This window comes from Hypanus sabinus, chromosome 4 (genome assembly GCF_030144855.1).
Source record: "Hypanus sabinus isolate sHypSab1 chromosome 4, sHypSab1.hap1, whole genome shotgun sequence".
In the NCBI taxonomy this organism is placed as follows: domain Eukaryota; kingdom Metazoa; phylum Chordata; class Chondrichthyes; order Myliobatiformes; family Dasyatidae; genus Hypanus; species Hypanus sabinus.
Genome location: NC_082709.1, coordinates 168,371,452 through 168,387,305, shown reverse-complemented (window position 1 = coordinate 168,387,305; position 15,854 = coordinate 168,371,452). Strand labels below are relative to the sequence as shown.

The following is a 15,854-nucleotide window of genomic DNA, read 5'->3' as shown; positions in this document are numbered from 1 at the left end:
GCCTCTCGTTCTTGTTCACTTCAATGGGAAAAGCTCAGGTTTGCTCAGACTTTCCCCATAAAACGTATTCTTTAAAACAGGCAGCATCCTGGTAAATTTCCTCTGCACCTTCTAAAATTTCTATTTTCTTTCCTTTAATGATGTGACCAGAACCGAATACAATAACCCAAATGTGATTTGACTGGAGTGTTATAGATCCACAATGAAGCTCAAAGCAAATCTATTATCAAAATGTATTTATGCCACCATATACAACCCTGAGATTCATTTTGGGCATACTCAATAAATCTGTAGAATAATAACCATTACAGTATCAATGAAAAAACCACCATCTTTGGCATTCAGTCTCAGTGCAGGAGACAACAAGCTGTGTGATACAAAAAGAAAGAAATAACAATAGTAAATAAATATCAAGAACATGAGATGAAGAGCCTGAAGGGTGAGTCCATTGGTTGTGGGAACATTTCAATGATGGGGAAGCGAAGTTACTGTTTTGGTTCAAGAACGTGATGGTTGAGGGGGTATTCACCGTTCCTGAACCTGGTGGTGTGAGTCCTGAGGCACCAGTATCTTCATCCTGATGGCAGCAGCAAGAAGAGAGCACGCCCTGGGTGGTGGGGATCCCTGATGACGGATTCTGTTTTCCTGCAACGGCTTTTCATGAAGACATTTTCAACGGTGAGGAGGCCTTAACCCGTGATGGACTGGGCCATATCCACCAATTTTTTTGTAGGATTTTTTTTGTAGGATACGCCCATTGAAAGGACTCACCACACTGCAATGCAGCCAATCAATATAATCTCCACTGCACATCTATAGACGTTTGACAAAGTTTTAGATGTCATGCCGAATCTCTGCAAATTGCTAAGGAAGTAGAGGCACTGCTGTGCTTTCTTCGTAATTGCACTTTTGTGCTGGGCCTAAAACAGGTCCCCTAGAATTCTAAGATAGGTATATGGACAGGAAAGGAGTGGTGGGTTATGGGCTGAGTGCGGGTAGGTGGGACTAGGTGAGATTAAGAGTTTGGCACGAACTAAGAGGGCCGAGATGGCCTGTTTCCGTGCTGTGATTGTTATATGGTCATATGACTATATGTTAACATCAAGGAATTTAAAGTTGCTGACCCTCTCCATCTCTGATCCTCCGATGAGGCCTGGCTCGTGGAGTCCAGTTTCTTACTCAAGTCAATAGCGAGCTCCTTGGTCTTGCTGACATTGAGTAAGAGGTGTCATTATGCCACCACTCAGCCAGATGTTCAATCTCCTTCCAATACAAGCAGTATTCCTGATGTAGTGTGTGAAGGAAGAGAAGTGGGTGCAGTTACTGTTACAAGAGAGAAGGTGCTCAAAAAGCTGAAAGACCAAAAAGTCCATAAGTCACCTGGACCAGAGGAACTGTACCCTAAGATTCTGAAAGAGGTAGCTTTAGAGATTGTGGTGGCATTAGAAATGATCTTTCAAAAATCATTGGACTCTGGCATGGTGCCAGAGGACTGGAAAATTGCAAATGTCACTCCATTTTTTAAGAAAGGAGGAAGGCAGCAGAAAGGAAATTATAGACCAGTTAGCCTGACCTCAGTGGTTGGGAAGATGTTGGAGTCAATTGTTAAGGATGAGGTGATGGAGTACTCTGTGACACAGGGCAAGCTAGTACAAAATCAGCATGGTTTCCTTCAGTGAAAATCCTGCCTGACGAACCTGTTGGAAATCGCTGAGGAGATTACAAGTAGGATAGACCAAGGGGAAGTAGTGGATGTTGTATATTCGGACTTTCAGAAGGCCTTTGACAAGATGCCACACATGAGGCTGCTTACCAAGTTAAGAACCCATGGTATTACAGGAAAGTTGCTAACATGGTTAGAGCATTGGCTGATTGGTAAGAGGCAGTGACGGGAACAAAAGGATCCTTCTCTGGTATGCTGCCAGTGAGTAGTGGTGTTCGGCAGGGGTCCGTGTTGGGACCACTTATTTTTATGCTGTACATAAATGATTTAGATGATAGAATAGATGGTTTTGTTGCCAAGTATGCAGATGATATGAAGATTGGTGGAGGGGCAGGTTGTGTTGAGGAAACGGGTAGGATGCAGAAAGACAGATTAGGAGAATGGGCAAGAAAGTGCCAAATGAAATACAATGTTGGAAAATTCATTGTCATGCACTTTGGTAGTAGAAATAAATGTGCGGACTATTTTCGAAACGGGGAGAAAATCCAAAAATCTGAGATGCAAGGGGACTTGGAAGGCCATGTGTAGAAAACCCTGAAGGTTAACTTGCAGGTTGAGTTGGTGATGAGGAAGGCAAATGCAATGTTAGCATTCATTTCAAGTCTAGAATACAAGAGCAGGGATGTGATGCTGAGGCTTTATAAGGCACTGGTGAGGCCTCACCTTGAGTGTTGTGAACAGTTTTGGGCCTCTCATCTTAGAAAAGATGTGCTGGCATTGGAGGGTCCAGAGGAGGTTCACAGGGATGATTCCAGAAATGAAAGGGTTATCATATGAGGAATATTTGATGACTCTGGGTCTGTACTTGCTAGAATTCAGAAAGATGAGGGAGGGATCTCATTGAAACCTTTTGAATGTTGAAAGGACTAGACAAAGTAGATGTGGAAAGGATATTTCCCATGGTGGGAGAGTCTAGAACAAGAGGGCACAGCCTCAGGACAGAGGGCACCCTTTCAAAACAGATGCAGAGAAATTTCTTTAGCCAAAAGATGGTGAATCTGTGGAATCTGTTGCCACATGCAGCTATGGAGGCCAGGTCGTTAAGTGTATTTAAGGCAGAGATTGATAGGTTCTTGATTGGACATGGCATCAAAGGTTACAGGGAAAGGCCAGGAAATGGGGATGACGAGGAGAGAAAAAAAAATCAGCCATGATTGAATAGCAGAGCAGACTCGATGGGCTGAATGGCCTAATTCTGCCCCTATGTCTTATGGTCTAAAACAAGACCGATAAGTAGTGCTGCTGGCTGCTGGGAATGCTGGGGCGAGTTGTCGACCATGCCCCTGGCGGATCGCACTGCCCCTTCGTGAAGGGTGAGCCATCCCTGGCAACCCCAGAGTTCACAACAAAGTCCAAAATTCCCGGTGGCAGTTGACGCCGCTGCCTGGGGCACTAAGGGATGTCTGTAGCTCACCCTCCCCCACCCCTGGGGAGGTACTGTTTAGTGAGGCAAGAGGCAGGGAACCCAGAGTGACCTGGGTCAGTGATGGCCAAGGGCTGATTATTTGCCTTCAGCCACTCAGCCAGCCACACAAGTATACCACACCTTTGCGACCCTGACGTGGCCAGTGCCCACTAGCCCATGAAGCGACAGCTGTACCGCGGCGTGGAGCCAGCAGCCTGTCGCTATCAGGAAACCGTCCGCCACCGGAACAACAACCCTCAGCGTGCCCCACTGACGGTATAGTGCTTTGGTCTCTGGACCTCTGCCCACTCCAGCCGCCAGCCATTGGGCCAGAACGGGATGGCTCTCCTGCTGCTGGTGGTCAGCGATCGCTGGCTGTCACCTGAAATGCCTGCGGTACAGCTTGCCCCTGGCTGCGAAGGTGTCGAGGTTCTGGTCCGGGGCGGTCTTTCAGCTGCTGCCGCTGGTCCTGATCCGATTCCTGGCTGCTCTGGGGCAGGTCCCGCACTGCCTGGACGGGCTTGCTGGAGGGCAGCCCAGTAGTGCTGTCGGTATCGTCACGTTGTGTTGCTGATGGGCACAATGAGCTGGTGATGGCGTGCCATCCCATTTTCAGTGTGGCGCTCTGCGTCGCGTTGGGCCACCACGAGGTGTACGTGCTGCACTGCGGCGGGCCGCTGTGAGTCTGGTGGTATCTTCTGCTGCCCTGCCGGAGAGCCACGGCCTCGGCACCGAGCTGGCATGTTGCCCCCGACGCAGCCACACGGGATCCCCAGTGGGATAGCAGGTCCAGGCAATGATGCAAGTCTCGGATGTCGGCGAGCCACAGCTTGCGCTCCTCTGTGTTTATCCCCTCTGCGATGCGCAGCCGTCTCTTTCCTCGTATCGCCGCACGGTTGCCGGTGACCGTAGCCAGCTGGATGGCCATTGTCACCCAGCGGGGATGGCTGGCCCATGTCCGAGAGAACACCGGGACGGATGACAGTGATGGCTGACCTCGTGTCCACCAACTTGCGTCATCCGATGCCCTCCCCCACACAGTCCACGTATACGCCTTGCTCTTCACCCAAATGGCCCACCCGGAGAGTCAACAACACAGGGATTCTGCTGGAGGTCTCCACGTTACCCAACAGCTGCTCCGGGCTGCGTTGTCGGTGCGGGTGCAGGGCAGTTCCGGGGCACGTGGCCTGCCTCGCCACACTGGAAGCAGAGATCGCTTCGTGACATGCTGCCCAGTTCTTCCCTCATTTCTTCCTCCAACGGCCTCCACTTGAAATGCAGCTCTGGCGCCTTATGAGGGCCCTGTCATCACGCTACTCAGCTGGCAATTGTTCATGGAGGGCCCACAGGACGTTCCCCTCCTGTGCCCTGCTGTCTCAGAGGGGCTCCACCCGTTGTACCATACGGCGTTTGACGTGTCAGGTGCGGCTCCGGGCGCCCAGTACCACGGTATTTGAGGAGCATCAGAGTGGACCCTGTGGCGTGACTTGCTGGGGCCTGTCGGTTCACCTCTTTCTCCGGTGGCATTTGTGGTGCCTGCTGTGTGGCCTGTCCTGGGTCTTGGGTTCTCTGCTGTGGGCCTTATGGGAGGCTGGTGACGTGTTCCATTGTGTACCCTGGGTTTGGGGGAGCATGGGTATGCCCGCCCCATCAGGTTCCCTGGAAAGACAGGGTACTATTTTCACCCTCCAAGTCAACGTCCTGTCTTTGGAAGCCAGGCCCTGGGGTGTAGGGCACTTACAGCTCGGTCCCTCAACTTATTCTCCAGGTCTTAAGGCACTTCACCTGGCGTCATAGCTCTTCAACTTCATTGTCAATTTCTAACCCCACTCCTGGTGTCAATGAGGCGAGCATTCAGTCTGTGATGACAGACGAGAAAAGCTTGTTTGTCTCAACTGACATCTTAATGTGGCAAGCACAAAAACAAACAAAACAAAAGCACAGTGAGACCATTGTCACATCCAGACCGGGGAGGTAATTATTCCACACCCAGTCACATCCACAGGGCAGAATCAGACAGCTGTATAACCTGAGCCAAAATAAATCAACTTCTCACCATAACGCTACAGATCACTCATCAAACAACCACATTTTAAAATGAGCAAGAAGTAGTGCTGCCCACTAGGAACACTGGGGCGAGCTGTTGACCCCACCCCCCTGGAGCGTCACAGTATGTTTCCCCACCAAACTCAAAGCACTTCATCACTAGATAACCACCGAGGCAGGTCACCACACGCTGCTTGGGATGAGGTTTCAGGGTACGTGGGGACTCATGACAAATCGGCCAAGGTCAGCATGGCTTCCTTAAGGGGAAATCTTGCCTGACAGATCTGTTGGAATTTTTTTGTGGACCTAACAGGCAGGATAGACAAAGGAGAGTCAGTGGATGCTGTTTATTTGGATTTTCAGAAGATTTTTGACAAGGTGCTGCATGTGAGGCTGCATAACAAGATGAGAGCCTAAGGTAATACAGGAAAGGTGTTCGCGTAGGTAGAAGATTGGCTGTCTGGCAGGAAGCAAAGAATGGGAATAAAGTGGGCCTATTCTGGTTGGCTTCTGGTAACTACTGGTTCCACAGGGGTGAGTACTGAGACTGCTGCTTTTCATGTTATATGTAAACAATTTGGATGATGGAATTGATGAGTTTTTGGCCAGGTTTGTGATTGATACGAGGGCAGGTAGTGTTGAGGAGATGAGTCTGCAGAAGGACCTGGACAGATTGGGAGAATGGGCAGATGGAATCTAGTGTAAGGATGTGTCTGATCATGCACTTTGATAGTAGAAATAAGGCATAGACTATTTCCTAAACGGAGCGAAAAATAAAAAAAAAGAATCAGAGGTCCAAAGGGACTTCAAGGCCTGATGCAGGATTCCCTAAAGGTTAACATGCAGGTTGAGTCGGTGGTAAGGAAGACAAATGCAATGTTAGCATTCATTTTCAGCAGACTACAACGTAAGAGCAAAGATGTAAAGCTGAGGCTTTATGAGGCCTCACTTGGAGTCTGGTGAGTTGCTTCTGATCCCTTATTGAAGAAAGGGCGTGCTGGCATCGGAGAAGGTTCAAAGGACGTTCATGCAAATGACTGAGAACAAAATGGTGAATGGATGAGGGACGTTTTTTTGGCTCTGGGGCTGTACTCACTGGAGTTTAGAAGAATGGAGGGAGGGGGGAGATCTATCAAATGTAAAGGGGGTTTCTTTTTTTCTTTGTTACTGTTGGGAAAGGGTTTCCTTTTGTTAACTAGCAGGAAAGCTAATTTACTGATAACGAGATTGGTATTCCTTTGTAAACCAAATGGGGATTAAAGTTCTTTCTTCTGAGTCTGTAAGCTTTTGTTGACGGGCTTTTGGGCAGATCGGCTCGAGGGGGTCGAGAGAGAAGACGCAATGCTCTAAGCTGGGTGAGGATCGGACCCCAAAGGGGGGTCCGAGGCCGGGAGATTCTCCGAGGAGGTGGGGGATGAAGCTAGATGTGCTTGGTTGACCACTCGGAGGGTCCTGAGCTGTTAGGAGAGTCGAGGAGTTCGGAGGGTCCTGAGCTGTTTGGAGAGTCGAGGAGTTCGGAGGGGATCGAATGGTGGCCAGAAGACTTCAGTAATTGAGCTCCAACGGCTGTGCACAAAGTGGTTTGGACTTTGATAAGTTTGGCGCCTTTTCTTTAATTTTCTCTTCATATATACTGTATCGTTATTAATCACTTAGTTATAGTAACCTTTATAAATTGTACTCATTTAATCGCATATGGTGTACTGTCTGGTTTTGGGTGAGGCGGGGACATCACACAGCATCCACACCAGCTGATTACCCAGTTTGGCGGGGCCGAAGGCTGCTCCCCCTAGACAAGAACGAGCTGAGCGAGCCTGAGGTGACCCAGGGAGTTACATTGTGGGGTGCTCGTCCGGGGTTGATTTCTGTGGAAGCTGTGTGATCACCCTCTTTAAATTGTGTCTGCAGCGAAGAGCTGGTGTGCCTTTGTGGGTGTGCGATTGCTGGTTATTGCTGTGTGTGTGTTGGGTGGGGTGGTTGCTGTTGGTAGCAATTGTCGTTGTTCGAGTTCCGACTAGTGCTGACGAAATGGTGGTGGGACCATGGGTTGTCCGTACTGTTTGGAGATTGAGGAGTGACAGGTTGGGATGTTTCAGCAGTGGTGAGCTCCGCCCGGTTATTGGAATAATGTCCAGCCCTAAAGGGGCGGACGCCTGGGCGGAGCGGACCCCTCAGTTGTTGGGCGAGTGGCTTGGCTGAGGGAAAGCGACAGGGACGGGTTGAAAGTTTGAGTAGGCGGGCTGGTGACTTTGTTAGAACTGTCAGGCGCAATTACCTCGAAGTGACCGCTGCCAGTTCTGGGAAAGTGTGGGAAAATGCGTGTGGTTCGACTGGAAGTCAAATGCCGCAGCTGGGGGGCTTATCATATCCGTGGCAGGAGATTGATGGGAAGTTTTTAGGGTATCCCTTTTTGCCTAAGGGGGCAGGTAAATTGCTTGTGGTGCCAAGGGGATCTGTCAAGGGGATCAGTTGTTCCGTTGATTCGAGAGGTGTTGGGAAACTTAGAGGAGGCCCAGTGGGGGAACGGCTTGGGGTCTCTGGGGGAGCACGTTCCCAGCAATGTACCAAGGAACTCCCAAAAGGAACAGACCCTATTCCTGAAGGCTTAGAGGGGCCATGCGCACAGGTGTTGTTACGGATGGATGGAAGTCAAGTTAAAGCCATCCTCGGCACCGGGGCGCCGGTTAAGTTGCTGTACAGTTTGTTTCATAACCGTTATTGGAAGCATTTACCCTTGACAACATTGAGGACACTGGAGATTCGGGGTACCAGTGCCGGTGATTATCCAGACAACGGTTGTTGGTCAGTGAAAATGGAGTTCTTAGAGGCAAATGTGGAGGAGACTGAGGTTCATGAATCGTTAATGCTGATGTGTCCGGACCCTGTTGAGACGGGCAGCGTTTCTGTTCTAGAGAGAACCAATATCCTGCTGGTGCGCTTGGGAGCCTGCCCGGAGGAGGCGGGTGAGCGCTGTTTGGAGGCATTGTCAATGCACCCAGAGTTTCGAGCTGCTTGTGCGGACGTGTGTAGCAGCATTGGGCTGATACCGAATTCAAACAAGAGCCAGTGGTGGTACGGCCTGGGGGAAGTATCTGAGGGTGAGACCCTCTTCGTGGACGCTGCGAAATACCACAAAGGAGGGGAGTTGACTGCTGAAGACACCTCGGAGAGAGAGAGGTTGCGGCGACTGGCCCTGACAGCCGTGGAAGATGTAGGCAGCGTGTGTATGGATTATATTGCATTGAAGAGGCGCACTGTCAGTGACCAGAATATGGCCCTGAGGGCCAGAGAGGCGATGGCCTGTCTGAGTGGTGTGAAGTGGTTTAAGGTGCTGGATCTGAGGAGTGGATGTTGCCAGATCCCGATGAGTGGGGCCAACAAGGAGAAGACGGCCGTTATAAATTCCCTAGGAGTCTTCGGGTCCGAAAAGATGCCACAGGGCATATCTGGAGCCCTTGCAACCTTGCTACGGGGCAGGTGGAAGACCATAGGGGATGTGGAGGCGTTTGGAGTTTTGGTGTATGTGGATGATCTCTTGGTATTTGTATTTGCCTCAGGAGAATATGAAGTGAGGTCGTTGCAGGAGCAGCTGAGAACTACCGAGTTAAAGTGTTTTCGGGACACGTGCCAGGGCTGGCGAAGGTCGCAGTTCGTGAGAGACTGTCTCTACGGAATCAAGTTTGAAATGAAGACGGAGAGACTGGAGAAAGTGATCTGGAACCATTCGGAAGACTTACAAGTTGGAGAGAATGAAGAAAGTTGTCTGACTGAGGGTAATAGCAAACTGAGAACCCGGAGAGGGGAGTTTGCAGAGGTGAAGAAATTACAGACGAATCTCAGAAGAGAGAAGCGGAAGCTTGAAGGGAACCTGAAGATGACCATCGACAGTCCAAATGAAGTGCAAAACCTGAAAGTTGATCTGGAAGAAGTCATGAGGAAGAAAAAGCTGGAGAGAAGTGCTGTGAATACTGAACAGGAGGCTGAAGAAACTGCGGGAGCAGTGCAGGCCTCGTGTTTCCGTTTGGAGAAGATCAAACAGCAGCTACCGATCACAGGAATGAGGAAGAATACAGATTCGATGGATGATGTGCTGGATGTGTGGTACATGCTGCCTTTTGCTGACTTTCCCTCGATTGAGGAAGAGACCTTTGGCCCTTCTCCCATTGAGTCAGGTGTAGTGGGGAGGGTTAGCTGTGTGCAGTGTGGGGCATGAGTGAGAGGTTGAGAGAGGAGTTGGTAGTGGGCCCAAGGTATCCCCAGTTGTGTCCGAGCCTGAAGGGTTTAGGTGAGGGGGTACGGAGGCCTCAGAAGGGTTAGGGAACTCCCAGATAGTTGGCCTAAGTAGCACCTGAGGAACAGGGCGTGAGGGTTACTGTGTGGGGAGGAGATGTCACTGTTTGTGCTTGGGTTACGGTGTGTTGGCAGGAAAGGTGGCGAGTTATTTAGTAGTCATGAGGACATGACTTTTATTTGGTGGAGGAAGTGTGTAAAGGGGGTTTCTTTTTTTTTCTTTGTTACTGTTGGGAAAGGGTTTCCTTTTGTTAACTAGCAGGAATGCTAATTTACTGATAACAAGAATGGTATTCCTTTGTAAACCAAATGGGGATTAATGTTCTTTCTTCTGAGTCTGTAAGCTTTTGTTGACGGGCTTTTGGGCAGATCGGCTCGAGGGGGTCGAGAGAGAGGACGCAATGCTCTAAGCTGGGCGAGGATCGGACCCCAAAGGGGGGGTCCAAGGCTGGGAGATTCTCCGAGGAGGTGGGGGATGAAGCTAGATGTGCTTGGTTGACCACTCGGAGGGTCCTGAGCTGTTAGGAGAGTCGAGGAGTTCGGAGGGGATCGAATGGTGGCCAGAAGACTTCAGTAATTGAGCTCCAACGGTTGTGCACGAAGTGGTTTGGACTTTGATAAGTTTGGCGCCTTTTCTTTAATTTTCTCTTCATATATACTGTATCGTTATTAATCACTTAGTTATAGTAACCTTTATAAATTGTACTCATTTAATCGCATATGGTGTACTGTCTGTTTTTGGGCGAGGCGGGGACATCACACAGCATCCACACCGGCTGATTACCCAGTTTGGCGGGGCCGAAGGCTGCTCCCCCTAGACAAGAATGAGCTGAGCGAGCCTGAGGCGACCCAGGGAGTTACACAAATATTGAAGGGCCTAGACAGAGTGAATGTGTAGACCTTGTTTCCTATAGTGAGTGAGTCTAAAACCATCGGGCACAACCTCAGAATAGAGGGACATCTTTTCAGAACAGAGATGAGGAGGAATTTCTTTAGCCAGAGGGTGGTGAATCTGTGGAATTCATTGCCACAGTTGTCTGTGGAGGCCAAGTGATTGATGCCCTGACTAATCAAGAAACCTATCAACCTCCCCTTTAAATATCCTCAAAGGTTACAGGGAGAAGGCTGGAGAATGGGGTTGAGAGATAAAAAAAGATCAGCTATGATGAAATGGTGGAGCAGATTCTGTGGGCCAAATGGCCATACTCTGTTCATATGTCTTGTAGTCTTATCAGCAAATTAGGCCAAGCATTTCAGGTATCATTTGTAAACTGATGACATCAAAATATGCCATGCCTTTGACTGTCAAAGTTCAAAGTAAGTTTTATTATCAAAGTACATAGTCTAGTGTAGCCTTGTGCTGTCTCACATAGTCTAGTGTAGTTTTGTGTTGTTTCATGTAGCACCATGGTCCTGGAGGAACGTTTCATTTTACTGAGTACTGTACCAACAGTTTATCGTCGAAATGACAATAGATTTAACTTGCATGTCACTATATGCAACTTTGAGATCCATGTTTTTGTGAGCGTACTCAGCAATTCTATAGAATAGTAACTGTGAGAGGATCAGTGAAAAATCAGCCAGCACGCAGAAGAAACTGAAAAGAAATTGGAGAACGATGTGAAATTAATGACTTTGTTCTAACGCCACTGAAAAAGTAGCAAAGTTCCATGATACTGACCAGGAAATATTCGAAGGGTCCTAAAAGGCAAATCGTGTGGGATTGCCGCCATCAGGCTGCGTTGTTAGTGCTCGTGTATTTTACTCATTGTTTCTTGGTCTCCTAGTAATATTGCTGCCAAACTATCTAATATTACGGCATAAACTTGAGATTCTGCAGATACTGTCAATCCGGAGCACACATTCAAACTGCTGCAGGAATTCAGCAGGTCAGGCAGCACCAATGCAAAAGAAGTAAACAGTTGACATATTCGGGGCTGGAAATAAAGTGATAGGTGAAGCCAGGTGAGCAGGTGAGGGGAGGGGAGGGGAGGGAGTACAAGCTGGAAAGTGATAGGTGAAGCCAGGTGAGTTGGTTGGGTGGGGCGGGGATGTTGGATGAAGTAAGAAGCTGGGAGGTGATTGGTGGAAAAGGATCTGAAGAAGGAATCTGATAGGAGAGGAAAGTGAGCTACGGGAGAAAGGGAGGGAGAAGGGGCACCAGAGGGATGTGATAGGCAGGGGAGGAGAAGAGGTAGGAAAGGGAACCAAAATGGGGATTGGAAGAAGAGGGAAGGGGGAGGGGGAGAATTACTGGAAGTTAAAGAAAGATTATTACTACAGAATGATGAAATATTGCTTTGGAGGGAGTACTCAGGGCCTGTCAATGTCGAGTGATTCAGCCACACTCAATGAAGACAAGAGTTCCTCTGCATCTCATTTGCTCCCATCCCTTTCATGGTTCTGCTGTCCTATGGCTTCCGAGGAACATGTTCTTGCAGGCTGAGGCTCTCATTGTAGGACTCCGGGCTGTAGTCTTGTCAAGCAACTCCATTGGAAATTTAGGGCCATGCTTTGATGCAGCAATCAGAGTGGGGGAAAAAGGCCTCATCACTTTTTAAAATGTTCACAATATTTTTGGAGGCATCTGTCAGATGTTAACCTATGTGCAACGCAAGTCTGCTGGATTGAAGTCCAATAACGAAGCATCGGTGTTGGAATCTGAGGACATGCCTCTGTTTCTCGTTTTTGCAGGTTTAGATCTGCATTCTACTGGCGTGTGCATGCTGGCGAAGTATTGCTATCAAGCATGTATCCGATATTTGGTCACAAAGTACAAAAATTTATCTGGCACGATATGTACGACACACAGACGAAAGACTATGATATAGCCCTCATGAAACTTCTAACTCCTTTCACAATTTCAGGTAATGTCCAAAATATTCTGTGATAATATTTTGGTATATCACCGCATTACACCCTTTGATTTGCTATTAATTAGATGTTCTTAAAGATACCGTCACATTTGTCCTGCCTGGGAAAAAGTACACTTCTCCTCAATTTCCAAGTTTGGATAACTAACGGGTAAATTATCTGAGGATAGTGAAATAAAACTTTGCTTCCCAAGATATTCTCAAATAATTCCCATGAATCGATTTGCAGGAGAGTTCAAGACCATCTCGTAGAATGAGTGATTCTATTGTTGACACACATTAGAAAGCACGATGCAGAAACCACACTTAGTAGTTTGTCTTTTGGTCACAGGCAGATCTCGGTAGGGACATGATATTAGGAGCAGCAAGAACTGAAGACTGATGTAAATACCTAAAAGATAGCCACCAAAAGGCTATTATCTGGAATGTACTGCCAGAGGTGGCAGTGGAATGAGATGCAATCATCATTTTTAAAAGGCATTTAGAAAGGGGCTTGTAAGGAGAAGGCACTGAAGGCTACGGAACTAATGGGGGCATATCGGATCTGTATAGATGGACAAAACAGTTGGCCTGGAACTGTTGATGTGATGTCCAACTCAAAAATTAAATCTTGCCTTTTTCACCTAGAATCAAAGATCTGAAGATGTTATTGCTGAAGTTTGTATCCAGCAGCATATTGGAAACTGGCAGTGCCCCTGGCATCACTTGTGTTGGGTGTTTTAAATCCTCATCCCTTAAATTCTGAAGTCTCTGTGGTGTCACTCATCCATACTGTCCTTCAATTTGGCCTCTTGTTGGGCTCCAATCTCTGTCATTGTATTGGAGACCAGGCCCGGGCAGCAAATAATAGGTCTCCCGTCCTTAACGTGCATTCAGTGGCCATTTATTAGGTACAGGAGTGTCTCTAATAAAGTAGCCACAGGAATGGAACCAGGTGTTGTCTTCTGCTGCTGCAGCCCATCCACTTCAAGGTTGTGTGTCCAAAGATCATCTTCTGCACAACATTGCTGTAATGTGTGATATCTTCCTGTCATCTTGAACCAGTCTGGCCATTCTCCTCTGATCTCAAGCAACACCACACACAAAATGCTGGTGGAACACAGTAGGCCAGGCAGCATCTATAGGGAGAAGCACTGTCGATGTCTCGGGCTGAGACCCTTCGTCAGGACTAACCGAAAGGAAAGATAGTAAGAGATTTGAAAGTAGTGGGGGGAGGGGGAAATGCAAAATGATAGGAGAAGACCAGAGGGGGTGGGATGAAGCTAAGAGCTGGAAAGGTGATTGGCGAAAGTGATACAGAGCTGGAGAAGGGAAAGGATCATGGGACGGGAGGCCTCAGGAGAAAGGAAGGGGGGGGGAGCACCAGAGGGAGATGGAGAACAGGCAAACAACTAAATATGTCGGGGATGGGGTAAGAAGGGGAGGAGGGGCATTAACGGAAGTTAGAGAAGTCAATGTTCATGCCATCAGGTTGGAGGCTACCCAGCCGGTATATAAGGTGTTGTTCCTCCAACCTGGGGTTGGATTCATTTTGACAATAGAGGAGGCCATGGATAGACATATCAGAATGGGAATGGGACGTGGAATTAAAATGTGTGGCCACAGGGAGATCCTGCTTTTTCTGGCGGACCGAGTGTAGGTGTTCAGCAAAACGGTCTCCCAGTCTGCGTCGGGTCTCACCAATATATATAAAAAGCCACACTGGGAGCACCGGACGCAGTATACCAAACCAGCCGACTCACAGGTGAAGTGTCGCCTCACCTGGAAGGACTGTCTGGGGCCCTGAATGGTGGTGACGGAGGAAGTGTAAGGGCAGGTGTAGCACTTGTTCCGTTTACAAGGATAAGTGCCAGGAAGGGGATCGGTGGGAAGGGATGGGGGGGACGAGTGGACAAGGGAGTCGTGTAGGGAGCGATCCCTGCGGAAAGCAGAAAGAGGGGGGAGGAGGGAAAAATGTGTTTGGTAGTGGGATCCCGTTGGAGGTGGCGGAATTTACGGAGAATTATATGTTGGACCTGGAGGCTGGTGGGGTGGTAGGTAAGGACAAGGGGAACCCTATCCCGAATGGGGTGCTGGGTGGATGGGGTGAGGGCAGATGTGCGGGAAATGGGAGAGATGCGTTTGAGAGCAGAGTTGATGGTGGACGAAGGGAAGCCCCTTTGTTTAAAAAAGGAAGACATCTCCTTTGTCCTGGAATGAAAAGCCTCATCCTGAGAGCAGATGTGGCAGGGACAGAGGAATTGTGAGAAGGGGATAGCCTTTTTGCAAGAGACAGGGTGGAAAGAGGAATAGTCCAGGTAGCTGTGAGAGTCTGTAGGCTTATAGTAGATAAGTAGTCCTTTACCTGGACTATTCCTCTTCAGGTTGGAGGAACAACACCTTGTATACTGGCTGGATAGCCTCCAACCTGATGGCATGAACGTTGACTTCTCTAACTTCCGTTAATGCCCCTCCTCCCCTTCTTACCCCATCCTTGACTTATTTAGTTGTTTGCCTGTTCTCCATCTCCCTCTGGTTTCCCCCCCCCCCCTTCTTTCTCCTGAGGCCTCCCGTCCCATGATCCTTTCCCTTCTCCAGCTCTGTATCACTTTCGCCAATCACCTTTCCAGCTCTCAGCTTCATTCCACCCCCTCCGGTCTTCTCCTATCATTTTGCATTTCCCCCTTCCCCCACTACTTTCAAATCTTTTACTATCTTTTCTTTCAGTTAGTCCTGACGAAGGGTCTCGGCCCGAAACGTCGACAGCGCTTCTCCCTATTGATGCTGCTTGGCCTGCTGCGTTCCACCAGCATTTTGTGTGTGTTGTTGTTTGAATTTCCAGCATCTGCAGATTTCCTCGTGTTTGCTCCTCTGATCTCTCTCATTAACAAGGCATTTTTGCGCAATGCTGCTCACTGGATGTTCTTTGTTTTTTTTACACCATTGCTGTAAACTCTCAAGACTGCTGTATGTGAAAATCCCAGAGCAGCAGTTACTCAAACCTCCCCATCTGTCACCAGCAATTATTCCCACGGTCAAAGTCACTTGGATCACATTTCTTCCCCATTCTGATGTTTGGTCTGAATAGGAAGTGAACTCCTTGACCATTTCTGCATACTGTTATGCATTGAGTTACTGCTACCTGATTGGCTGATTAGATATTTGTATTAACAAGCAGAATGCACAGGTCTAAACTTATGTAAGGATTGAGAGTATATTTCTGATTTTTTTTCTGGATTCCAGAAAGTGCTTTGTAGACAATTAAGATTGACTACAACAGTGCCTAAATCTCATCTAAAGTGGCAGCTAGTCTGCACACAGCAAGATCACAGAAAAGCCAAGGTGACATGGATCAAATGAATCTTCTGAGGGATGGATGTTGGCCAGACACCTGGGGAAGCATTCTTGCAAGACACAAATGGTGTCATAAAAATCTTGACAACTACTTGTGAAGGCACGTGCATTTTTGTGATGTACTCACTCCTTCAGGTATAAGTCAGCCCATACAGCCTCAGGTCACAAATATGTAAATAAGCAA

The 15,854-nt window shown here is 48.3% G+C and overlaps 1 protein-coding gene across 1 annotated transcript in view; it reads left to right on the top strand.

Moving 5' to 3' along the window:
• LOC132393469 (transmembrane protease serine 2-like) overlaps nt 1-15,854 on the top strand; it is a 68,326-nt gene that overhangs the window by 30,688 nt on the left and 21,784 nt on the right. The window contains exon 5 of the mRNA XM_059968743.1: nt 12,159-12,331. Within this exon, the coding sequence (XP_059824726.1) occupies nt 12,159-12,331 (173 nt within the window). The remainder of the gene's footprint in view (nt 1-12,158; nt 12,332-15,854) is intronic.